At 55.6% G+C, this 23,398-nt stretch overlaps 8 protein-coding genes across 8 annotated transcripts; 3 read left to right on the top strand and 5 right to left on the bottom strand.

Moving 5' to 3' along the window:
- Positions 1 to 333: 333 nt before the first annotated feature.
- On the top strand, positions 334 to 2,107 carry L226DRAFT_617669 (uncharacterized protein; the record flags this gene model as incomplete). Its single annotated transcript, XM_067687069.1, has 8 exons — positions 334 to 478; positions 546 to 588; positions 652 to 892; positions 983 to 1,091; positions 1,148 to 1,313; positions 1,371 to 1,482; positions 1,541 to 1,663; positions 1,727 to 2,107. The coding sequence occupies 8 exons, from the start codon at positions 334 to 336 to the stop codon at positions 2,030 to 2,032; spliced, it is 1,245 nt and encodes a 414-aa protein (XP_067528769.1). The 3' UTR covers positions 2,033 to 2,107.
- Positions 2,108 to 2,662: 555 nt separating this feature from the next.
- Positions 2,663 to 4,641, bottom strand: L226DRAFT_555619 (ATP-NAD kinase). Its single transcript, XM_067683068.1, has 9 exons — positions 4,350 to 4,641; positions 4,136 to 4,228; positions 3,992 to 4,077; positions 3,800 to 3,943; positions 3,612 to 3,737; positions 3,448 to 3,548; positions 3,213 to 3,383; positions 2,790 to 3,137; positions 2,663 to 2,736 (listed from the first exon to the last, which is right to left on the bottom strand). Exons 1-8 carry the CDS (start codon positions 4,526 to 4,528, stop codon positions 2,835 to 2,837), a joined length of 1,203 nt encoding a protein of 400 aa, XP_067528768.1. The 5' UTR covers positions 4,529 to 4,641; the 3' UTR covers positions 2,663 to 2,736; positions 2,790 to 2,834.
- A 536-nt stretch (positions 4,642 to 5,177) lies between these two features.
- L226DRAFT_473849 (uncharacterized protein) lies at positions 5,178 to 6,541 on the bottom strand (the record flags this gene model as incomplete). The annotated part of the gene is made up of 6 exons (XM_067676544.1): positions 5,178 to 5,543; positions 5,613 to 5,723; positions 5,791 to 5,896; positions 5,970 to 6,131; positions 6,236 to 6,342; positions 6,425 to 6,541. The coding sequence occupies 6 exons, from the start codon at positions 6,539 to 6,541 to the stop codon at positions 5,178 to 5,180; spliced, it is 969 nt and encodes a 322-aa protein (XP_067528767.1).
- Positions 6,542 to 7,893: 1,352 nt separating this feature from the next.
- On the bottom strand, positions 7,894 to 9,992 carry L226DRAFT_365687 (uncharacterized protein). The gene is made up of 9 exons (XM_067674257.1): positions 9,954 to 9,992; positions 9,530 to 9,882; positions 9,417 to 9,459; positions 9,090 to 9,360; positions 8,918 to 9,032; positions 8,670 to 8,853; positions 8,486 to 8,594; positions 8,309 to 8,419; positions 7,894 to 8,235 (listed from the first exon to the last, which is right to left on the bottom strand). The coding sequence occupies exons 2-9, from the start codon at positions 9,690 to 9,692 to the stop codon at positions 8,029 to 8,031; spliced, it is 1,203 nt and encodes a 400-aa protein (XP_067528766.1). The 5' UTR covers positions 9,693 to 9,882; positions 9,954 to 9,992; the 3' UTR covers positions 7,894 to 8,028.
- Positions 9,993 to 10,138: 146 nt separating this feature from the next.
- L226DRAFT_540891 (uncharacterized protein) lies at positions 10,139 to 12,020 on the bottom strand. Its single transcript, XM_067681960.1, has 8 exons — positions 11,737 to 12,020; positions 11,641 to 11,683; positions 11,336 to 11,576; positions 11,160 to 11,271; positions 10,930 to 11,098; positions 10,760 to 10,868; positions 10,574 to 10,696; positions 10,139 to 10,495 (listed from the first exon to the last, which is right to left on the bottom strand). Exons 1-8 carry the CDS (start codon positions 11,840 to 11,842, stop codon positions 10,322 to 10,324), a joined length of 1,077 nt encoding a protein of 358 aa, XP_067528765.1. The 5' UTR covers positions 11,843 to 12,020; the 3' UTR covers positions 10,139 to 10,321.
- Positions 12,021 to 13,443: 1,423 nt separating this feature from the next.
- On the top strand, positions 13,444 to 17,789 carry L226DRAFT_540886 (high nitrogen upregulated cytochrome P450 monooxygenase 2; the record flags this gene model as incomplete). The annotated part of the gene is made up of 12 exons (XM_067681959.1): positions 13,444 to 13,501; positions 13,650 to 13,694; positions 13,754 to 14,093; positions 14,177 to 14,254; positions 14,917 to 15,136; positions 15,192 to 15,215; positions 15,273 to 15,334; positions 16,433 to 16,614; positions 16,675 to 16,919; positions 16,980 to 17,066; positions 17,121 to 17,623; positions 17,773 to 17,789. The coding sequence occupies exons 2-12, from the start codon at positions 13,650 to 13,652 to the stop codon at positions 17,787 to 17,789; spliced, it is 1,803 nt and encodes a 600-aa protein (XP_067528764.1). The 5' UTR covers positions 13,444 to 13,501.
- A 900-nt stretch (positions 17,790 to 18,689) lies between these two features.
- On the top strand, positions 18,690 to 21,019 carry L226DRAFT_365580 (uncharacterized protein). The gene is made up of 9 exons (XM_067674256.1): positions 18,690 to 18,868; positions 18,960 to 19,160; positions 19,297 to 19,339; positions 19,407 to 19,647; positions 19,709 to 19,820; positions 19,884 to 20,052; positions 20,111 to 20,219; positions 20,292 to 20,414; positions 20,484 to 21,019. Exons 2-9 carry the CDS (start codon positions 19,067 to 19,069, stop codon positions 20,763 to 20,765), a joined length of 1,173 nt encoding a protein of 390 aa, XP_067528763.1. The 5' UTR covers positions 18,690 to 18,868; positions 18,960 to 19,066; the 3' UTR covers positions 20,766 to 21,019.
- Positions 21,020 to 21,442: 423 nt separating this feature from the next.
- On the bottom strand, positions 21,443 to 22,718 carry L226DRAFT_576598 (uncharacterized protein; the record flags this gene model as incomplete). Its single annotated transcript, XM_067685385.1, has 5 exons — positions 21,443 to 21,513; positions 22,055 to 22,205; positions 22,266 to 22,372; positions 22,431 to 22,638; positions 22,671 to 22,718. The coding sequence occupies 5 exons, from the start codon at positions 22,716 to 22,718 to the stop codon at positions 21,443 to 21,445; spliced, it is 585 nt and encodes a 194-aa protein (XP_067528762.1).
- Between the last annotated feature and the right edge of the window lie 680 nt (positions 22,719 to 23,398).

Genomic DNA, 23,398 nt, shown 5'->3' with positions numbered 1-23,398 from the left:
TAATTAGTCGGCCTGTTGCGACTTGGCTCGATTTACCTCACGGGCAGAAGGATCACTGCTTCCTGTCTTGGAAGAGCCGTGGGAGCACTGGTGGAGGTTGGAGGGAGGTACGTCCGTCAGACTCAGACAGCGATGCACTGCTTCGACGGCGAGCGCGGGATACTCGCTGTCAGTCATCCAGACGGAAGCGTTCGCTAGTCCACCACACTCTCATCCCCTCGGCGACGTGATTTCCGGGCCATGAGGAACGCGCCTACATAACCCCCTCGGGGCGATAACCCAAGGCTCCACCACTTTGCGCTCGAAACACCATTTGCTGCAACGCCAGCAACCATGTCGCTCCTCCCGGGTCTCCCCTCCTCGTCGTCTTCTGGGGGCGCAGGCCTTGGTGGCACGGAGGCGTTCTATGTGCTCGTGGTCGACACCGTGTCGCAAGCACCACAGCTGCTGAACGTCGTGCTGTCGTCTATCTTGTTCGGTGTGTTATGCTCGGAGTCCCATCCATCTCATCGTGCGTCCGGTGCTAACGGCGTCTTTCCATCCAGGTGTCGCGACTAGTCTCGCCGTGGCGAATGCCTACATTCTCCTGTAAGCATTCTGGAACTCGCGTTTGCCATCGAGTTAGCACGCTGACCTGTGCTCCGTGGACAGCGGAAAGGGTCTGAGAACACGGGGGCCTCTGCTCCTCTTCCTCGCTACTCTGGTTCTCTACTTCTCAACCACCCTCTTTTGCGTCGCCGGGTATGTGGCGGTGTTTGCCGTTCAGGCGGAAGAGGTCTCTAGCGCCAACGCCGCGTTCACGCAGAACTCGCAGAAGCTCTTCAACCCGTTGCGGACCGCGAACTTTGTCTCGAAGATGTCGTGCATCCAGACGGCTGCGCTCACTATCAACGTGAGTATTCCCCACCCGCTATACGTGGACATGAGATCAGCTCACATTATGCGGTTATTACTATGATACTTTCTCGCTCGCGACGGGTAGGTCTTTGTTGGTGATGCGATCGTCTGGTGGAGAGCGTCTATGATCTGGAGAGGACCGTCCCGATACGCGATCCTCTGCGTCTGCGCAATCCTGCTATCAGCTACCTTCGGTAAGGTTATGATTGTCCTGCCCACACCGACTGCGCAGACTGATGCAGAAGTGCAGCGCTGAGCGTCGTGGACACATGCGGTGCATGCAACATCCTGCTGGTAAAGAACGACGAAGGCGGTCTGGGCAGACTCTTCGCAGGAACGAGGTTCGGGACATCCGCATCCATCCTGTCTCTCACGACCAACGTCGTGGCAACGTGTCTCACCGGGTACAAGGCATGGTAAGCTCCGCCTTTCGCGCAGGACGAGAATAGCATGAGCTCACGCGGCGCGGTTAGGGTGCATGGGAGGGCCTTGAAGCAGTACCTATCCGAGGGCTCAACTATGACGAACGTGGAGCGCATCCTCATCCTTCTCACCGAGTCCGGCCTGGCGTACGGCGCCATATGGGTTCGCTCCTATCTTATGCGCGGGCGCATGAGAGTTTTGCTCATGGGATCGCGAGCAGGTCTTCGTCGTGGCATACCAAGTCGGTGAGATGAATGCGAATATCTACAACGATGGCGCCTCCACCGTCTCCTATTGGCTCATCGCCGGCTACTTCGTCGACGGAGCCCTCGTTCCCCTCATCGTGAGTACATCCGGCTCCTGTGTTCCCTCTGCTCTCACACCGATTGACATCCTGGGCGTGCAGGCGATCTATCCGATGTTCATCATTGTCGTCGTCGCGCTCAAGAAGTCTCAGATGGAACCCTCTTTTGCATTCACTTCGCACTTCACCGCAAACAACTCGCGCATGTCGCAGCTCCGGAGCCCGATCTCGGTGACGCGGTCGAGCCAGCACACGTCCAGTCTTTCGGCGGGACCGGAACGACGTGCATCGCAGGCCGTTGTGCACCTCAAACAGACGGGCTTGGAGAGCGTGCACTCGGGGAGTGAGGATGCGGAGACTCTGACGTTGCGGGGGATGCATCTCAGTGCGAGCAAGGAGACGGTGTGAGATTCTTCGATGTGAACCATGATGATAGCTTGTCTGCTACGCCTGAGATGTACGTTTCTTGATGATCTATACCCCATGTACCAGTATCGATTGCAATACTTATGGTAGTTCCCAAGCGTTGTTGACGCGTGGCAATGGCAAAGATGGAACCGTCCGTCAGGAAGCCACCACCGGATGTGCGACGGGCTTTCCACGCTCATGCAACCTCACCACTCACCACTCACCATCTCTAGACCCAGGCGGTGCGTCTCTGACTCTCGCGGATTCTCAGAATATTCCGGATCCTCCGAGTTCGGGGCCAGAATGCGGCCAGTGGACCGAGCCTGCGTGTGGTGACTGACCTCCGGAAGAGACGTGGAATTTGTCCATGGCTTGGAGTGTCTGTGGTGAGATGCGTCAATAGCGACCGGCAAACTGGCCTTCAGGCATCGTAGATAGTTACGATCAGCGAGAGTCGGTGGCGGAGGTGGTCGACGGGGCGAATGAGGAGGACGAGGAGGAAGACTGCGAGCGCGGGGCTCGACGCGTCCTCCCATTGTTCTGTAATGCACATGTGTGAGGCACGATGGGGCTCCTACCCGCGCGCTATCCGAGTCGCGTTGTAGATCGACACGTTGAACAGACGGAAGAGAGTCCAACAAGTTCAATGCAACGAAGATAGAATGACACACAATTGAGCCTACATGGCGGGTGGACAACGGCAGCTTGAGTACCGGCATCAGTATTCGTGACAAAGCACGCCGGCGAGACCACTTACACGAATAAGCTATAATACACATACTCCATGACGCCTCTCCTCTCCTCATCCTCGGGAATGCCTCGTCAGCGCCTTACTCCGAAACGTCGCATTATACTGCAGCAAGTTATTGATGTCTCGCACCCAGTCGTCCTCCTTCCCCGGACCTACGCCCTCCCCGCTGATGCCTCCAATGGCCCCCTCTTCCTCCCCATGGCGGATCTGAGGCGGCTCGGTAATCGACGAGCGGTTGATGCAGGGAATAGGGTAGAGCGAAGCACGGACGGTGACGGACTCGCCTGGAGAGAGGACGTGCGAGATCTGACCGTCCATTGAAAGGCCAGAGGACGCGCGGGAGCGTTCGCTGATCTAGGAGAGCAGTCCTCGGGGTCAGCGGAATGAATGTACTTGTGTCAATGAACGAAGGAACGGTACGACACGCACTCTCAGCGTGATTGAAGATGATGACGGGAAGACGAGAGGGCGGAACGACAGACTTCGAGGGCAGATTGGTGTCAACACGATCGCGCTCAAAGACGGGTGCACGATCGGTCCTCCCGCAGAGAGCGAGTAAGCTGTCGAGCCGGTCGGCGTGGACACAATCAGTCCATCTGACTGGAAGAGTGATTGTCATAGTGAATAGAGGTATAGCAAGAGAGAGAATCGGCAGAGCACGTACCACAGCTTCAGTCAGATGCTGTCCGTCCACGAACACATCGATAGTGATCAGGTGGGGACTCGAGCCGCGGTGCAGCGCAATCTCGTTCATGACTTGCCAATCTGCGCATGCGCATATTATAATGAGGTTATTGAGCTGAGCGAACTGACGGGAGAGAGACCTACCGTCGCAATGCGTGTCGACATGTTTGCCGCCTGAGTCCTGGAAGGAGCATGAGAGGCGCATTCTATGCAGGACGGTGATGCGGCCCGCGAACGCGCTATCGATGGCTTTTGTGTAGTCGTCGATGTCTGTGCGGGATGTTGTAAGTCGGTGTCCGGAGTTGAGACTGACGTCAACGCAATGCACTCACGAAATGGCAGAAGGAAGCCCAAAGTGCCCATGGAGAAACTGAGGACTGGTGGTACAGCACCGACCTTGAAGAGCGACGAGGCATGCAGTATTGTGCCGTCTCCGCCGAGGGTAATGACGAGGTCAATTAGTTCTGCATCTGGTCCTGCGGCGCCGTGAGAGTGTGTGCTAGACGACTTGAATGGGTACGCACCTGGTCGCCACACCTTTGCGCCCTTGGGTATGTCCGGCCTATCTTCATGATAGACCTGCACGTCTGGATAGTTCTTGCCGATGTATCTGGTGCCGACCATGTCCCTCTTAGGAGGAGCAAAACTGGTACGGATAAGACACGTACTTCAAGAGGGTGTCAATCGCCTCGACCACTGGTTTTGTACGAAGCTTGTTGACTATGAGGACGGACTTTGGGGAGATGCCGCTGGTGATGCGTCTAGCTTATAACATGTTCAGATACATGCGAATGAAGGACGACCAAGCTGAAGACGACGGTGGGAGACGTCGGCCTACATCGCGAGCAGCCTCTTGCTCTAGGCAACGAATGAGAGACGTACGTTGCGTATGACCGATACCTGTGCAGCCAGCTGATGGTCCTCCCCGGCTTACTGACCCTCTGCGCTCTGGAGATCGGCCTCTGGTGGGATGTGTGTTGTAGCCGGCGAGCAGCAAAAGGAGAGCTAGATGTTCTGACTGCCACGAGAGCCGGAAAGCGCAATGACAACGTTTTCAGCATGTCGCTCAATGTTCAAGATGCACGTAACGCGTCGGAATCGCTCGCGAGGCAGCGCCTTCAGGACGACGGCAACATGTAGACCAGAGACTTTGTGTGCGGGAACACTGTGCCCGACTCCGAGGTGAAGCTGAAGGTCGAGTCCGAGGCCAAGTTTGACGAAAGCGCCGGCCGGGCCGTCCGTCCCCCCGGGCCGCCTACGGGAAACAACTCCGTGCAAGCCATCCGAGACTCGAGTACATATGTATGTACTGGCAGTGACTAGTGAAGCTGAAGCCGGAGGTGGCGTATCACAAGTTCAAGATGTCATTTTCATACTTACTGTGAGTTTACCGCTTGCACCTCAAACGGAGCATTAATCATGTCCTAAGCTACTGCGCTTGCTCTCGCCCGGCGGCGTCACCGTGGGCTCCATCAATGTCAGTCCCAGAGCCTGGCATACTCACCCTGCCCGTCGTGTCTCCGAGACATGCTGTGCATATTGCCGAGGTGTTTTCCCTGCCATTGGGCAATGGATGCACGAGTAAGCGATAATAATAATAATCATGATACTATTCTACACATGCAGCTCGGCTGGAGAGGTAACGATTGTCTGTGTCTGCAACGATACATGTCAAGTCCGTGGTATATAGTCTAGTATACAATGTCCAGTTCACCGTAAAGAATGTGGTCGGGACAAGTCCCAAGAGTCCGCGCGAGGCGGCATCGATGGAAGGGAGCTGGGTCGGACTTGGACTGTAACTCCTGCAGTCTCTTCGTCCCTAACGGCGTGTACGGACCCCCGCTTGGATTCTGCCAGAACTGTGCTCTCGACAGACTCCCACGGTATCTGGGCCTGTCCAGGCCATCGAATAGAACGCAGGCGATGAGGATCATCGCAAGTGTCGCCGACACTGTCCTGCGACGACGACGGTCTTCGGAAGGACAGATGAGGCGTGGCAATGGTTCCAAGCGTGGTGCCTTCAAAGTGCGACTTGTTCAGTGCGACGAGGAGGATGATTGCCGTCGGGTACATTCCCTAGAACGTTGCATACCATGCTCAGCGACCAGCAATCCAATGAAGGACTGTGATGTTCGTCCTGCTTACCACTAATGGGATGAGACATCCCTTCATGAAGTAGTCCATATATGTCTGCAGGGTCGAGTATACGTCTCCATCTTGGACTTGCCATATGACTTGGTAACCAACTATGACCGCCTAAATAGGACGAGTGAAAGCATGTGTTAACTTCTGGAGACCAAGATTCGTAAGATGAAACACGTACCCATAGTACGCAGTATACGGTGCCGGACTCGACGAGCAAGGCCAGGACCTTCTCAACTCGCGAGCTCCGACCGAGAGATACGCTCGCAATGAACTTTCTGTGTTCCCTGGCGAGTCTCGATCAACATGTCATACCGGTGGGCCATAGGGTTGCCATGAGCGATTCGACGACACACGTACCATGCCTTGCACCAGATCAGGGCCGTAGCGACGAGGTTCGAGGCGAGTGAAAGCACGGACGCAGTAAGCCCGTACAAATCCTGTTCGAACATTGTCCCCGCAGGGACCACCTTGAGATTGGCCGGGGTAAGAACTCCGAAGACCGACGCAGGGCAGGAGTCGCTGATATCGAACAGGCCCATCGCTGCGCAGCCCAAGGTGAGTCTCGATCGCAGCGCTGAACAGTGGAAGCAAGGGCAGCGGCCCTGCCCGCACGCGTGGGATACTCACAGAGCGTCGCCTGGATGAAGATAACACACGCCACCTTCACGATGAGACTGTCCGGCCAGATCGCTAGTACGCGCCACCACACGATTGCGTCTCCAACCCCCACCTGCGGCACAGCATGCACGATAAATCAGTGCGCGACAGATCATGAGCAAGTGTTACCGACACGTAGAGAGAACAAAACTCACGTTTATGGTGAGTATAATCGTCGGGATGCATGTCGTCATGGCGTGCATCATTCCTGACAGTCCGAACTCGAGGTAGGTGCAGCTGCTCTCTTGCAGAGGCTGAGACAAGGAATTCATGTTCCAGACGGTCGAGACAAAGCATTGGCAGTGGAATTGGGTCCAGTAGGCCTGAGCAGCATGATAGTAGCCGATGGCACCGAAGACGAGGATGACCCAGTACAGGACAGTGGAGAAGTACAAGGCGTACATCGCCCCCAAGAGGATTAACGTCGCTCGGCTACGGAGTCCCTTGCGCCTGCAGCGAGAGATGGCATCAGCTTCTGTAGATGACAGCTAATCAGCTACGTGCTCACACGAGTATGATTGTCGCGAAGAAGACGAGTATGCTGAATATGCCTGCGAGTCGCGTCAGCACATCCAATGGAGCTTTTCGGCTCTGACCCTCGTACCCAACATGGTCGTTGAGATGGCACCGAGAATGACATAAGTCCAGAGGCCATTGAGATAACTGTCGACGCCCTGACCAGATATCGACAGCCCGGATGGGAGGCCATGGCCGAGCCTTGTCACCAGCTTCGGGAGCATCGGAGACTGGAGACTGCAATGTTGCAATTGCAAGTTGAGGGAAGCGGATTCGAAGGGAAGTCCCAACGTCAGGCCAGTTACCGCTCTTATAGCTTTGCAAACGCATTGGCGGCCAGAAGTCAAAGAAGTTGATGATACTCGCCTTACGGCATCAATCGAACTGCCATGGCCCGTCAGATTCCGATGTGTACCTTCGGCGGGCGGGATCGTTTGACAGAGTGACGCCGGGCCCGATGGTGTATCTATGTGTACAGCCTGCATCGCTTCCGAAGCCGCATTGTCTGCAGAAAGAGCGTGAGACTGCATGCGCGTTGGAGTGAGTACGGTATGCTTCACCATAATCTTGTATCATGATGGGCAGCAATTGCAAGGCTCTCGGCGGCGATCCTTGTCCGTGCGCGTGAAGCTTTGGGGCCTACGACACTCTCAAACAGTTCAGCAGAGACAAAGTCATTAGATATCACGGTCGTATCACTGTGGGGAGGGAGGGAAAATACCCACGCCGGTGCTACGGAACGGTCATGATCGTCTTGGTTCAAGTGCGAGGTCACCGTCGTGGTATGTTGGGGCGCCTAGACTTGCGCCAACGTCATTAATAAGACCGCAGTAAGTACCGCCCATCCACTGTCGTGATGGTTGGAAGAGGGAGGATTCTTAGGCCGCCGTACAGCACTTCTCAGATGTGCGGCCCTACCGACGTCCGGAGTCCAGATTAACTCCAACTTCACCGTTAACGACTCTGCGTTCATCCCTTACGGGCCAATGAACTGCGCGGGAAAGCACCTTGCGCGCATGGTTGCGTGTACGCTCCTGCAGCGGTTCGCGGTCCGGCTGCCGGTCGTACTCGAGGTGCGTTGACTGTGGTCAGGAGAGCAATTGGAGTACCACGTGTAATCAATGTTCATGAATGCTTGACGCCGCCGACATGCCTTCCAGTACATGAATCACAGATCCTTGCTTTGATATGAATAGGTCGTGCGGAAAGGGGGGGGATTACGGCTGACAGGGTACTGCTTCTGTCACAATGGACCCGAGCACTTCTCGCCAAGTTGCGAGCCACCGGTAATTAATGGGTCTCCGGACTCCGTGAGGTCGACCTTCACGTTTGTCATTCCAGCAGAATGGGTAGCCGGGGCCGCGACATCGTCTTTGGCTTGCGTTACGGGGAGGATGCTGTCCGGCATCTTGAGCCGATGGTAGATCATCACCAGCCCCGGCCACATTCCCTGTCAGTGCGCACAACGTCAGTCCGAAAGTCTCAAAACAATAGCCCTGTCAAGCGAGTAGGACGGGACTCACCATGAGCGGGGGCACAATGCTATACGCTGCAGAGAAGAAGGCGTATGCCCACATCGAGCCATCCCGAGGACTCCCTCCATTGTAGTAGGTTCTCTGAACGAATCGCAGTGTCTGCGTGGCAGGATGGCGCACTCAGTGCTCGTTCAACATCGGGCACGAACAATGAGAAAGACGCACAGCGAGGACGACCGGGGATGTCGCGTACATGATGAGAATCGGCTTGATCCATCCGAATCCATCCTCTGTAGAGCCGCGCAGCTGAGCGACGAAGCCTTGGCGGTGTCTCCTGTAGAGCAGAAGCCACCGTTGCAGCGTTTGTGCGTGAGTTTCGAACTTTGGAGCTCGCGACTGGCGGACGCACCATATCCACAGCATCAGAACAAAGAGCGCCACCATGTGGGAGAGCTTGGTGAGGCTCGCAGTGGTGCGGTCTACTCCGCGCGGGTCGAAGATCTGCCACATCCGCTGGATCCGGATCACGCCGGAGCTATCGAGAACGATATCACTCGGTAGGCAGACCTTCTTCATATTAGCCGCCGCAGATACTGACGACGAGCAGAGCATGAGCCGGTCGGCTTCGGGTCAGAAGTAGTCAGGGGAGATTCTCACCGCAGGCCGCCAAGAAGGGCGCGACAACTATGCCCTTCAGGACCTTCCCACTGCTGAACTCCGGTAAGACGATGAACAGCACGAGTGCGCAGAGCACGCCCTCCTGTATCAGAACCTACGAATGTTGTTAGTTCTCAAAACCGATACACAACGAGTAGACGAGGCAACTCACGTTCGCGGCTAGCAAGGTCGTGCCAACGCACCCGTGGGCAGTGTACATGGGCCTGACCATCCAGTCGATATTGCCTTGTACGCAGTCCGTCCCAGCCAAGCAGCTTGCCACCGTAGTCATCCCGGCACGTACCCCCGGGATATAGCACCCCAACACGGCGTAATCCTGCGCGACCCTGGAAACAGCCTTCATCCATGTTGTGGTGGCCGTCAGCCATTCCGGTATGACCCAGATCGCGAGCGTTAGATACGAGTCTTTTAGTCTGCGTGAGCTGTCCAGAGAAGCAGGTGGGTCAACGCGTTGTGCGGGACGGGAAGCCGGACATACACGACGAGGTAGGTGAGCCCGGCAGTGAGCAATGTAAGGAAACCTGAGGAAGGTAAGTGAATCAGCCTCAGAACTATGTCCTCCGGGAACGATGGGCATGCATCCATACGCACTGATAGCACACGTGAGCAAGGATGCCTCTACCAATGTATGGCCCAGGGTTTTCCACCACGGGTAAAGAGCTGTCGCACTGTCCACCACAGACTCCGCAATACTCTTGACAACCTCTGCTCGCGATTGGTCGAGATTCCATGCGTGTCCGGAACCGTTGTCCATTGTCAATGTTTACCTCGGAGGGGAAGAGAGAAGGAGAACTGATGAAGGAGAGAGGTCAGACAAGGAGGGTCGTTGATATATACGGACCAACAGCGGAAAGCGCAGATACTCTGTGCACAGGTAACGACAGGATCGATAGGCACTGCCAGGTTGTGACGCGGGTGTTATCTGTGCAAGTGAGATCAGGTATCTGCGCCCAAGGACCTCGGCGTTTACATTTAAAGCTTCAAGTACAGGATTCGTAGAGGAAATAGGACGTACCCTTACGCTCAATGCATCACCGCCCTACCAGCCTGAGAGACGTATGACAGATATCACTTCAAGCTTGCGACAGCGGGCAGTGCGGGCGCCGCAGCCGCCAGCGACCCGTATAGACGCGAAGAATAGTCGTGAACGGTTTGTCTGCGGTTCTTCCGATATGAAGTGCGACTAGTGTTAAACGTTAAGCTGGCGACGACTCGGGAGACAAAGTCCGCATCTGAGCGTCTCGTTAGGCACTGTCTACCACGTGACCGAGACGCGCAGGTACGCCGAGTAGAAACGATTCAGAACGTGGTAAGTACTTCTAAAACTTCCCAGAAAATTGTCTCAAGAACCTCTATTTAGTGTCCCCACTTCTTCCGAACCCGTTAGGCATCAACCAAACTGCGAGCACTAGTCCCAGACTCGGAACGGCCTTCAATGGTCGGAGGCGGTGACGAGAGCGGCGGCTGAGACGAGATTTGTGTGGAGAACATGTACGTGCTCGTCGCCCGCTTCCGCTTGAGCGCGACCATCACAATTACGAACATCGGGTATATTGCCTGCAATGCGAAGAAGGGAAAGTCAGCTCAGAAGTGCTGAATGGGCCGATGGACAGGACAGCATAAAAAGAAACTCACAATGACGGGCACGAGGCCCCCATTGACGAAGTAGCCTGTGATGCCCCAGAAAGTCCTGTTTCCAGTGTCGTACTCGAAGACGTTGGGATTGTTCTCGCCCACTTGCCAGACTGTGACAATCACCTGATGAGCAACGTATATTTCAGCGCGCTGACCAAAGCATGAACTCCAACGGGAGCATAGTACCCATATCGCGGTGTACACCAAGCCGGACTCCGCAATCAGAATCAAAATCTCCTCCGCGCTCGTCATCGAGAGCTTGCGGTCGAAGACCTTCAACGTCCGAACGTGGATCCTCGAGCCACGTGGTCAGTCCAAGCCTGGTATTGCAATTGATAGGGTAACGCAGGACGTACCATGCCCTGTAGGCGGTGAAGCAAGTCGCAATGGCGTTCGTCGCTAGCGACATACCGACCGCCGCGGCCCCCGTCTGCGAGCCAGAGAATAGTTGACCGTATCCCTGCTCGGGAAGGACGAGGGAGCTGTTCGTGTTGCATGCGCCGCATGTGTCGTATACACTCAGGACTGAGTTTCATAGGCAACCTCAACACAAGAGTACAATGCGAAGAAGCTACGCAGGACGTACTGAAGGTCGCCAAGAGGAGCACGGCGGAGACCCCGAGGATGACGCGTCTAGCCTTGATTCCGGGCCAGAGCACGTACACTCTCCACCACACGATGGCATCCCCGACGATGATCTACACACGGGGTCACCTCAGATATCAGAAGATGTTCTCTCTCAGAGAAGAGGAGGAGATGTACATTGATAACCAAGGTCGCCGTCTGGATGCAAATCATCCTATCGCCGAGCGAGTATATCTCAATAGGGTTGAAGACGGCCTGTACGTCGCAATTTGTAATCGCGTTTGCAGCCGCCTGCGCCTGGTTCGCAGTCGCGAAGGCCGCGCGGAGCGCTGCTCCTGTGAACGTAGTCGTGGATGTGTAGAGCACGAGGGTCGCGGTGAGCTGTAGGGCAGCAGACCACCGCTTGAGGCCCTTCCCGCTGGTGAGGAGTACTTCGAGTGAGTGCAAGAACGATTTGACGTTACATGCAAGATTGGACTGACGAGAGGACGTATACCGATGCGACGGCGAGGCTCGTTGATATGCCTGTAGATGCGCCTCTCAGCTCTTTGGGCCGCGTGAGACTGGGTACAACTCACCGAATAGCGTAGTCGTAATCACGATGTTGATCAACTGCTGGCTGTGGGAGAGGGTATCGAATACAACGACGTACGTCGCCAAGCTTCCAGCGCACGACGGATCCATGGTGAGGACACAGTGGGAACGCGGGAAATAGGATGCAGTGGGAGCCACTGTGCTCGGGAGGCTGGAATATATACCTCTCCATGTGCAAAAGACGATGCTGACTTGACACTGACACTTCCGCAGTGCATGTCGAGTCGTATTTCTCGTCCTCGTTTATGATACAGAGGGCTATGACGCGGTTGCTACCTGGTAGGTCAGAGAAGATCCGAGCGCATCAGTCGGTATTGACACAGGAACCTGAAAACGAACAACTTGAAAGTCAGCTGTCAGGACTTGGACTTGGATAAAGAAGACGAAGATGGCTCACCGTGTACAGAAGCAGGAGTAAACACCAATATCTCCTCCTATGTTGAGGTCGAGGCTCCAGGGAGATACGAGAAAGGGCGGGGTGTCACAACAGGCATGAAGGCCTGGATACAATCTGCAATATATTGCGACATTCACCTCGTACGTCACAACAGAGCTGCGCAACGTCCAAGGTGGAGGATGCTTGCGAGGGATCGTCGAACCTAGGCTACAGGACCTGTCGATGAGATCGGCGTCCCGCAGTTTCTCGCCATGCGTTGACGTGGAGGGGCAGATGGGAGGAGTGCGATGGGAACTATCAGGAGCGACGGGAGTTCGCGTTCAGAAGAGTTGAACCGGAGGCCGAGTGATTGATCCCGCGGCGGGCCCACGTGACTACATAGCCGAGACCAGTGTTAACGTTGATGTGGCAGCGACTGGGAGCGCGATTGAGACTGAGACGAAGCGTAGGGGAGAAGAGATGTGAGCAAAGTGGTGAGCGGAGGCGGTCAGGAAAGGGGACCGCTCACAGGGATGAAAGAGCAGGGCCTGTCATGAGCGTGGGTAGGCGTTGTGCGGCTGCCACCTATCACGTTCGAAGGGCACGGGTTGAGTAGGCGGAGAGCTGGGCCATATCGATGCAACAGGCTGAGGCTATCTCAGACAAATGGCCAGTCAGGACTTCGGAAAAGAACTGAGTGGAGGCGCTTCGGGCTATGGATGACCAACAAATCGTACTAGTGTGGCATGCCTAAAGATCTATGCCACGGTGATGTCCACACTACAACGTGCGAGTGCACTGGATGCCAGCGCGGCCCCTAATAAACGGGGTCACGAGCGACTGCGTTTCTCATGGACCCACAGATGTGGTATCTCCTAAGAGCACAAAACTTACCTGCGGCATCTGTATGTGGGGGTACACCTCGAGGTACATCCACCGACACTGCCAGCGCAGCAGCTTAGACACTACCCGACGTGCGAGGAGGAGGGACGAGGAGTCCGAGTATGGCAAGAGATTGGGGCCGATAGCTTGGGATCCTAACAAGGCCAAACAACGAAGCTATTGCAGTTCAGATAGCGCTGGATGATACTTAAGTTGTGTTCATCGACGACCATCATCAACGCCGAACCGCATCCTCACCAAATTCCACGGTCAAGTATGTTTCTGCGACCGATAAGACTTCTCTAGCGCGACGGCCCAAGTCTCTACATCGTTGCGGATGCGGCATAGCACGCCGAGAATACCTGAACCCGAAAGCGACGGATGAATGCTGGAATCACACCGTCGGAAAGGCATTGTACTTGCTGTATTTTATTGTAAGCTCCGGTCTTGCGTCGGAAGCAGGTAAGCCACTTCCCGAACCCCGAGCTTCTTGCCGCTCTGCGCCCATTGCTTCCCACGTACATACATGCTATGGTGCTTGCCTCCTGTGGCACGGCCTTCTGCAGGCATGTAGCATATCAACTCCTCGGTCTGCGTCATACACGTTTTCTCCCCGACCTTCTCTACCCACTCGCCACGATGGTACTGCTCTCTTCGAGCTTGATTCTAGTTCTCTTGGCCGTGGTAAGTACCTCCGAACCCTCTTCTATCTCCGGCTCTGACCTTGATTCTTGCTTCGATAGGCCGTGCACCAGTTATTTCGCACGCGCGAGACTTACCGCATCTCCGCTCACCTTGCCTTGTTACTCGGTCCTCCCACTCTCCTAGTCATCTTCGACGGCTACCTCACAGCTCTCCTACCAACATCGAGCAGCTTATTTTTGTATTACACCACCTACCTCTCTGCTCTTGTCGCATCCGTCGTCTTCTACCGCATCTCTCCCTTTCACCCTCTATGGCGCTACCCTGGACCCTTCTGGTGCCGCACGACTATGTTTTGGCATGCAGCCGTCGCTGCGACTGGCGAACAACCTAGATATATTCAGCGCCTTCACGAGAAATACGGAGACATCGTCCGCTTCGGTATGTACCGCCTATAACGTCCCATCCCAGTGCGTGCTGACCTCGCAACCGCGACCTCGTCTACCCCTGTCGTACGATGAAAGGACCGAATAACTTGTCTATTCGAGACTCCTCCCTGGTCGGTCCGTTGATGGGTTCTTCGGGCGTTGGCAAGGGTCCTAGTACGTACCTTCCGTTCTTCCTCCCCGTCCGAGACGCCCGGGTATCCTGGACATCCTGCTTGCTTCTCGAAGTGGCCGATATTCTCGGCAAGCCCAGCCTTGTGCTGCCGTTACTTCTCGTACTGCAGCGCAATCGCGAAGTGGTTTCGTCATCACATCTTGGAGGTCGAGTGGGTCTGATGGGGCTATCTCGTAGTTCTGGGACCGGGCAGCTGCGGATTATGTCTTCCTGGATTGTAATGACCCCGGCAAGGCCGAGTATGTCGTGAGTTTGAAACACAAGAGGCAGCGTCTTCCACATCGTATGCATGTCGTGGCTCCTGTGTTCGGGGAATGAAGGTCAGACGACATTTCCTGTCGCAGGATACTGCTGTCGTCAGACACTGAGCTTCTTCCTTCTGACAGGGTTAGTGTCATTGCCGTGGATCTCAGGCTTCGATGTTTCGTTCATCACAGCCTAGCAGGAATTCGGAACTTGTCGGTTTCGTGTGCACATCTGCGAGATGACTTGGGGCTGAGTTGTTACCAGGAAGTGTGTAACTTGTCCCTAACATTCTTGCGGGTGTGCACAGGACTTAGTCTCATCCCTTCTCATACCGTCAACTCTCTTCGGCCCTCTCTCTCACTGACTCCTGGGGAGGACGAACTGACATGCTTGGCAGACTTCATAGGCGCAATGCTCACTGAGACGAATATTCCGATGGTCGGCATCATGGACTCAGATGAGCACATCAGGCGTCGGCGCGCGTGGACCCGCGGATTGGGCCCGGCTGCACTGAAGGAGTTCGAACACCTCATCGTTCGGCGTGCACAACAACTCGTCGACCGACTCGGAGAGCAAGAGGGCGTAGTGAACATCGGAAAGTGGATAAATTACTTCAGGTGAGTAGGTCGCATCGTGGTTGAGTTGAGTGTAGATGCTGAACTCGTCGCGTAGTTACGATCTCATGTCGGATATGACGTGAGTATCCTGCGTCCTGTCGGCTACTGCGGCGCTGCTGACATCCTGAAATTGTAGCTTCGGTGGCGGATCGGAGCTGCTGCAAGAAGGCGACCAGACCAACGTCTGGCGCGTCATCTGTTGAAGTTCGAGAGAGCACCGAGATAATCAACAAGATATTGCGTTTGGCTAGAGCTCATGCAAACGCATGAGGGTAGGAAGTACATGCGAAACGAGCATATGAGTATGTGCTGACTAAGCGTGCCATAACGGGAACTATGTCTACGAGACTGCTAATCCCGGAAATCCAACACTCCCCCTCAGTCGAGGAGATACATGAATAAACCACAGGATGAACACAGTCCGTACCGTGACCAGTCCCACAACCATAGGTGCTCCCCCTGAACCTTGATGTCGGGTGGATGTCCGCATGCGACCAGCGGACAGAAGTGTGCGCGTGAGCGCGACCTGCGCGGCCATAGACCAGGCCCGCGCGGTGCCTTTAGGTGGGGTCGACAACCTCCACCGAGGACTTGCGACCGATGCCTCGAGCAGCAGCGCACCTCGAGCTCCTCGCGGTATCCCATCCGCGCCACTGAGCGAGTGCCGCCTACCTGCCCCTCCGTCTCCTGCTCACAGCCTGCCGCGCTCCCCCTCAACCTGACCTCCCTGCAACAGTGTTCCTTGTGGGTTAGCCACCCAGGCTCCCCGGCTCACGCCGCAAGATCCTCCTGCGGGCGCGTCTCCTCCGGCATCCCAGCTCGGGGTCCATAGCGCACCGGTCCAGGTCCATCTGCGCGCAACTGGAGTAGATCGCGCTGATTCGGCGCAGCGAGTGGTCGTCCAGACGGTGAGGTATCTGATCCATGCCTGCGAGCCTCCTGCAGGGCTTCGATGTACGTGATCGTCATAATCGGGGAGTCATCCAAGAGAGCGACAAAGACGACTAGCAGAACCCGATACGAGGGGTCTGAGGCTCGAGCTGTGGTGAGCGGTAGCTAACCGCGATGCGTTTGTGTTGAAGTTCGAGAGAGCACCGAGATAATCAACAAGATATTGCGTTTGGCTAGAGCTCATGCAAACGCATGAGGGTAGGAAGTACATGCGAAACGAGCATATGAGTATGTGCTGACTAAGCGTGCCATAACGGGAACTATGTCTACGAGACTGCTAATCCCGGAAATCCAACATCATCGAGGAAGGCGTCGTGTACGTTCATGATGGTGATTCCGTTGCAGATGAGGCTGATACACCTCTCAGTCCGGCGACGTTCCTGGCTCAGGTGCCGTGGCTCGGGCTCTACGTGGCGCATATACCCGCCGCTGTGAAGGCATTGGATACGTTTCTTCAGCTTGGGAAGGAGTTCGCGATGCGCAGGATAAAGAAAGGCTCGACGACCCCAGACTTGTTCCATTACCTGGTGCGTGTCAGTCTTAGGGTCATCTGCATCCTATAAATCTGATGAACCATAACACCGCAGACCAACGAAGACCTCCCGGACAAGCCGCAGCCGCCACTCCAGCAACTCGTGGATGATGGTATCCTCGCGATCGTCGCTGGCGCGGACACCGTCTCGAGCGCGATGACAAGCCTCTTCCACTGTCTCCTCACGCATCCGGAGACCTACCGCAAGCTCCAGGAAGAGGTCGACAAATACTACCCACAGGGTGAGGACGCGTTTAACTCGAAGCACTACCGCGACATGGTGTACCTGCAAGCCGTGATGTGAGTGCTGAGTCGTCTGCTCGTGCTTGGTATGACCGGTGGCTGACGCACCCTGGACAGACATGAAGCGATCAGGCTCTACCCTCCGATCATGACGAGCAGCCCGCGCAAGGTCCCGAACGGCGCTGGGGTGGCAGTCGGATCACTGTACGTTAATTCCATGCTGTCGCTCGTGACATACCCGCTGACGGACGTTCGCAGGTACCTCCCGCCTGGGACGTCGATCATGATCCCTCCTTTCTCGCTCCATCGCGACGCACGCAATTTTACCTTCCCCGACTCCTTCTGGCCCGAACGCTGGCTAGTCGCAGCCGGAGAGCTCGCGCTCGCCGACGCGCCGCTCCCGCGACCGATCCCCTCCCTCTCTTTCGAGTCCTCGCCCTCGCGCAAGTTTCCGTCGGATACGCTCCTCCCTACGCTCACCTCGCACAGCGCGCACACCCTCGCCGAGAGCGAGTTCGTGCACAACGACAGTGCGTTCCTCGCGTTCTCGCACGGGCCGCTGAACTGCGTGGGCAAAGGGCTCGGGATGCAGGAGATGCGCACGGTCGTGACGGCTATAATGCAGCGGTACGAGATGCGACTGCGGGAGGGGTGGGATGCGGCTGGCTACGAGGCTGCGTACCGGGATTATTTCGTGTCGACGCGCCCGGAGGTGCCGGTCTTGCTCGAGAGGAGGGGACGAGTGGCTGCTTGGAGCCGCTGTGGGCTATGCACCGCCAAGCAGAAGTTCTGTTCTTGGGCTGGTGTGTATGGCGCGACGCGGGCAAACTCTGTGCGTGCCCCTCCCTTCGCAGTGTCCGATTCACCCATCTCTTGCTGTCTGGTCACGTTTCTGTCAGTGTCTAACAAGGTTCCAAGGTCCTCTAGCATGTCGTACGTATGTCGTCTGTCAGATATGGATCTAATAACACAGCGTGTCTCGTGGAGAAGGCGTATTTAGCCAGCGTGGCCAACGCGAATTGCCCAAGACAAGATTTGAGGGCCGTCTTGGCGGCTCCCAGGCCTTACGCTCTTATTATGGACTATCAATATGTGGCTCAATGTCGAGATGGTGCGTACTACTATTTCGTTCTACACAGAGCCTCGTTGGAGCACATCTACCTCTCCCAAGTCGACCAATCCCGATAAACCGGCCCCGGCGTCGTCGGGGATTGAGTTCGACCTCAGTTGGTCACCTTCGGACGACTTTTCTCCGTCGACATACCTCACCCTTGGGCCCTTCTCCGCCATCCTCGCGCTCAGTCTTCTCTCTTTGGGAAGGTGTAGGCCCACGCCCTCGACGGAGGCTTACCGCAGGCGAATTCGCACACCATGACGGTGCATCTGCGGCGCTCTCGCACGGACTGTGAACGCTCCGGGTTGGCGAACGCCAAAGTTTCGCTTGTCACGGCGTATGCCTTTCTGTGCGTTTGTTTCCCAGCGGCAGCGGAGAACGTGCGCACACAGCATATCAGTATCTGGCCAATAAGTCACAGGCGAACCGCCGAGTGCAGTTCAAGGTTCATCATCCTCTGGATCGACTCTTCGCGAAGCGAACTCACGTTGTGCTTTGACAGTTACCATCTTCGTGCGCCTCTCAAACAGCTCATCGGCATCGACTCTTCCGGGAACTCCCAACAGGCGTGCATGCGGTGAGGGACTGCGGAGATGCGTCATCGTGGCGATACGGCAGAGACACTGACAGGTGAGATTCGAAAATTCCTGGGGGACATCTGACTTCGACACTAAGCAGCTCTGTCGTGAATCGTGACAACCCTAGTCAGGACGTTACTGGAGAGCATGGATTGTAGCCACGCCTGCATACTGGTCGCGACGGGACGAACCTCAAGCTACACGCATCCCGGAGATCGCGAGGCGATGTGTGCGGACCGCGGGGTTTGTGGGGCTATCGCTCCAACTGCAGGTACACTGGCGTGGAGGATCCATGTCCAAGTTGGCCCTTGGCGGTGAGTTATCTTCGTCTCCATGTCGTCCGGTAGCTGAAGTGGTGCCTGTGCTGATACATGCTTTCATTCTCCTCTCTTCCAATGCACGTAGGAACTGCTCCCTGGCTCTCCGAATCTTATGAACGCAAGACCGACGACATGTGAGTAAACTGCGCAGATGTCGAGTTGGCACCTGATGTCGTCGTGTCTTCTGCAGGTATGGACCTATATAGCGCGACTTCTCGCAATGCAGGAAGAGCCTCAGAAGCAGCGCCATCGTCATGGATCCTTCATGTGCTGGGAGCTTGGCGACGTATGTCGTCGTCTTCGATACCCTCAACCACAGCCAGCAGCTGATCAACACCGTGATAACTACTACACTATTTGGTGAGTTTCCAACGCTTCAGAACTAACCTCGTCAGTTCTATAGCTGAGAGGAATGTCTGCAGGCATAGCTACCAGTCTCGCTATAGCGTCTGTAGTTATTCTGTGGTACGGCCTCCTGTTCTCTACCCCGTAACTGCACCTACTCACAGTACGTATCCGATCTCCTCATTAGCGGGAAGGGCCTCAAGACGCGGTTCGCTGCCCCACAACTCGCCGCCATCGTTGTCCTCTACACATCCACCGCGACGTTCACGGGAGCAGTCCTCCGCGCGATCTTCGCATCCGCAAACCAGGCGGAGGCCGCTGCTAACGCCATCAACGATTGCGACACACAGGCTATCTTCAACCCGATTGCGATATACTCTCTCGGGGATAGAATGACTTGTATTCAGACGGTGACGTTGGTTATCAACGTGTGTCGCCGCTCATTTTCCTGTGCCTATTCTAGCTCGAGTTCCTGAAGCATGGTGCTAGATTGTCATTGGGGACGCAATCGTGTGGTGGAGAGTGTACGTTCTCTGGCCTGGGGCCAAGGCTAGATATGTCATCCTGGGGGTCTCTTCCCTGCTCCTCCTGGGAACTTTCAGTACGTCGAATATCCCTCTATTCCGAACCGTAACATTTTCTCACCTGGACATTTTCAACCCAGTCCTGAGCGTTTTCGACACATGCGCGGCCTGCAACCCCCACTTGACGCTGAACCTGAACAACCAGGGCTACGGCCAGTTGTTCTCCGGCTCGGCTACCGGAGCAGCTGCCGCGGGAATGTCGCTGCTGACGAATGCGATTGCGACGTGCTTCACTGCCCGCCGTGCCTGGTAGGTACTGTACTGCGGTTCCGAGCTCACTTCAGCTGATGACAGGCCTGACTCGAAGGATCCACGTCCGGACATTGAAACTGTTCAATAGAAGACTCACAAAGACCGGCGCGGAACAGATCTTGGTTGTCATCGCGGAGTCCGGCTTCGTCTACACCGCCATATGGGTATGGTGCTCTTCAGTCCCTGCTGATGATGGCAGCTTGCTCACGCTTAAGGTGGGACCGTATTTTCGATAGGTCATCGTGACGATCTGGCAAGTGGGCGAAAACAACCACAACATCTGGCAGAACGATACCGGAGATAGTACCTTCTGGGGCGTCACACAATACTTCGTCAACGGCGGCCTCGTCCCAATTATCGTGAGCCTCTGCTTCCCCGAGCTCAGTCATGACCGGGGCGAATACTGACAGGTTCCTTTCGTCACACAGGCTATATATCCGATGTCCATCATCGTGGTGGTCACCCTCAAGCGGACGCAGGCCCCGCATACCTACGTGTTTTCGACGCACATCTCATCACACCCCCCTCCCCTCTCTCTTGCTAAGACCACGGATGGTGACGGGGGCTCTGGAGCTAGTGCTCGCAGTTTGGTTGAGGGCAGACGCGGTTCTGGTTCGGAGGGTGCGGGGAGCAGCACCGACGTCTATTTGAACGTCTCGGCATCGGAGGACATTGTCGGAAGGAGCGGGATGCGGGTAGAAGCGGTCTAGGAAAGGGAGGTTTTCAACACGCGAGACATGAGTCGGACCGGCGGCATGGTACCAAGTTCCTGGAGTTGATGAATCGGTTATGGTAATATTTGTGGTATCATCCGGACAGCAAGTTGTGTACGCATATGAGTACAGGAGACGTGATTGACAAGCCAAGCCGAAGTTGAGGAAGTCTCTTCGACAACTCATTACGTCAGCTGGTGAGAGGCACAGGGCGCTTCATCAGTTATTCCAGATTTCTCTGAACGCGTCTGAAACGTCTGATTCAGACGTTTCAGACGTATTCAGATGCGTTCAGACACGTTCAGATGACCGCTTCAGACGCGGCAGATGTTCAGACTATCAGAGCATCCGAACGTACCTCAAGATGATTGTGCTATTGCACTTTATCCCCTCGAAATATCTGCCACACATCCCTCGACCTCCGTATAGCCTCTCGATATTGTCCGTTACCCGTGCTTCGGACAGGGCATGCTGCAATGGGCTGCTGGCAATGTGTCAGGCTGTTTGCGCTTCAGACCGGTGACCGCAGGCAAGAAAAGACAAGTGATTCGAAATAGCATTAGATCATATACAAGTAAAGCCATAGCTAGAATTTTATGATGAGATATCGTAAACTGAGCTCAGAGGGAAGACGACAAGAGGGAAGAGTGGGTAAGCGCCCACGTTTCAGACGTTCAGATAAATCGGGAATTACTGATGTTGACAGCTCGCGGCTGGTTGTGGTCGACGGCCATCGTCGGGAAACCTGCAATGTCTGAGTCAATATACTATAGACCTGGTATATCTCTATAGGGCTGGTAGAGGAACGTCAGCGCATGATGAGGGTGGCCCGATACGAGTAGCCGTCTACCGAACTGTAGTGTAAGCGCTGGGGCCCACGGTAGCGCATGGTAGAGCCGCCCGCGAGGTTCGATAGAGCTCTACAGAACCCGAGCGGGCCTCTACAAAACCTTGCGGGAGGCTCTACCACATGTTCTCATTCACTGTCGTTCTTGCCGTAGGTATCGATAGTTGTCTAGAGATTCCTTGGGGCAGCTCTACCAGAAAATAGGCTTCAGGTTGGCTTGGCCCAGGCTGGCATACAGCAGGCACACGTTGAATGGACAGCGATAATCATATATTAATACCCCATCAATACACTATACAGAACGTTACAAAAGATAGCAAATTCCATGCTGAGTGAGAGTGAGCGCATGCACGAGAAACTGAAGAAGAGCATGTGAAAAAAAGAGTGGACAGCGATTTTGAGGGTGAAAGCAAGAGCGAGAACGAGGACAGGAGCGAACACAAGAATGAGACCAAGAACGAGACAGAGAACAAGGGCAGGAGCGAGAACGACAATGAGGGCGAGACCGAGACCGAGAGAGAAGGGTTGATGAAGCCGAGGACAGGGAGGAGGGTGACCTTTTGGAATAGGAGTGAAGACTTCGTATTCGTCTGCAACAATGGGTGAGACTGGAGGCATATGGCATTTCCGTAGTAGGCATGAGTACGTACCGGAACTGGTATCAATAAACTCCGGATCGACTGGCCAGCAGGATAGGAGGTGTCAGGAGCAGGAGATTCTGGACGTACGGCTTGAGCAATGTCTAGGTCGACAGAGACTTGACGCTACAGACACATCATTAGACACTGAGAACCTGCTGAGGACTGTGACATTACCTGCGCCGAAGACAGACTGTACAAAAGCTTTGACGTCTTGAGCGGTGACGTGGCGGCCGGGGGTGGCGAGAATGGAGTTGTCGAGGTTGTTGCGGAAGGCGAGCGCGTGGGCGAGCTCGAGAGCGTGGGTTGCGGGGTCGTGGAGTGCAGCGGTCGACTCCGCCTCGCAGATGGGGCCAATGGTCTCAGTGAGCTCATAGCGAGTGAACTTGACGGAGGTGAGGAAGGAGGTGAGAACACCAAAAGAATGCCCTGGGCGCGGTCGTTCGGTCGGCGGAAAGATGTCATGGCATATGCAGAGAACTCACTCATCACCGCGCAGAAACTCTGCCGTCAATGCTAGGTGCTCCCTCAAGATCGGACTTGAGGAGGGAAGAGCTCCGCTTCCTGGACGGTGCCCAAGAAGCAACTTGAAGGATATCGAATACATACCATACTATGAAGAAAGGGAAGATATAGTACTGGCACTTCGTCGACGGGGGCGGGAAGGAGAACAGGAGTGAAAGTGATATTGGGAACGGCTTACCTTTGCTTACCTGCACTCTCCGCAGGTGATTGAGAGTGTCTCTGGGCGGGGGCTTGTCGGCAGCGTTGGCAGATGGAGGGGCGGCTTGAGGGATGGGTGAAAGGGGAGATGACGGTGGAAGGGAAGAGAGGGCGGAGAAGACTGAAGACGACGTCCGTAGCCTTATATACAGGGCAGAAACGGAGGAGCGAGAGTGTCACATCCCGTGCCCAAGTCCGCCCTGCCGCCCTTCCGACACAACCCCGACCCGACTACCCCTGAACTCCGCCCCCCTTTCCCGGCTAATACGTCACCACCCCTACTCCTTTCCCTCCTGCCTTATCCGGACTTCCGTCCGGACTCCGATTGCCTCCGACCCCCGCTCTGTCATCCGATCGTATTATGACATCAGTATCCGCTGCCTACACTTACTAGCCCAGTTCAGTTGCTTCCGCTCCGTCAT

Source organism: Lentinus tigrinus (genome assembly GCF_003813185.1).
Source record: "Lentinus tigrinus ALCF2SS1-7 unplaced genomic scaffold L226scaffold_70, whole genome shotgun sequence".
NCBI classification, from domain to species: Eukaryota; Fungi; Basidiomycota; class Agaricomycetes; order Polyporales; family Polyporaceae; genus Lentinus; species Lentinus tigrinus.
This window is presented reverse-complemented; position numbering and strand designations above follow the sequence as displayed.

Coding starts and splice junctions, on each gene's coding strand:
- L226DRAFT_365580 (XM_067674256.1), top strand. CDS start 19,067: ATGGACCTATATAGCGCGACTTCTCGCAATGCAGGAAGAGCCTCAGAA. Junction 19,340..19,406: donor GCGTCTGTAGTTATTCTGTG/GTACGGCCTCCT, acceptor TCTCCTCATTAG/CGGGAAGGGCCTCAAGACGC. Junction 19,648..19,708: donor CGGTGACGTTGGTTATCAAC/GTGTGTCGCCGC, acceptor GCATGGTGCTAG/ATTGTCATTGGGGACGCAAT.
- L226DRAFT_540891 (XM_067681960.1), bottom strand. CDS start 11,842: ATGGATCCGTCGTGCGCTGGAAGCTTGGCGACGTACGTCGTTGTATTC. Junction 11,684..11,736: donor GATTACGACTACGCTATTCG/GTGAGTTGTACC, acceptor GCGCATCTACAG/GCATATCAACGAGCCTCGCC. Junction 10,869..10,929: donor TTCACCGCCTACAGGGCATG/GTACGTCCTGCG, acceptor ACGTGGCTCGAG/GATCCACGTTCGGACGTTGA.
- L226DRAFT_555619 (XM_067683068.1), bottom strand. CDS start 4,528: ATGCTGAAAACGTTGTCATTGCGCTTTCCGGCTCTCGTGGCAGTCAGA. Junction 4,229..4,349: donor AGGTATCGGTCATACGCAAC/GTACGTCTCTCA, acceptor GTTATAAGCTAG/ACGCATCACCAGCGGCATCT. Junction 4,078..4,135: donor GCGATTGACACCCTCTTGAA/GTACGTGTCTTA, acceptor GGTCGGCACCAG/ATACATCGGCAAGAACTATC.
- L226DRAFT_365687 (XM_067674257.1), bottom strand. CDS start 9,692: ATGGACAACGGTTCCGGACACGCATGGAATCTCGACCAATCGCGAGCA. Junction 9,033..9,089: donor CGACCTTGCTAGCCGCGAAC/GTGAGTTGCCTC, acceptor CAACATTCGTAG/GTTCTGATACAGGAGGGCGT. Junction 8,236..8,308: donor GCATTGTGCCCCCGCTCATG/GTGAGTCCCGTC, acceptor GCGCACTGACAG/GGAATGTGGCCGGGGCTGGT.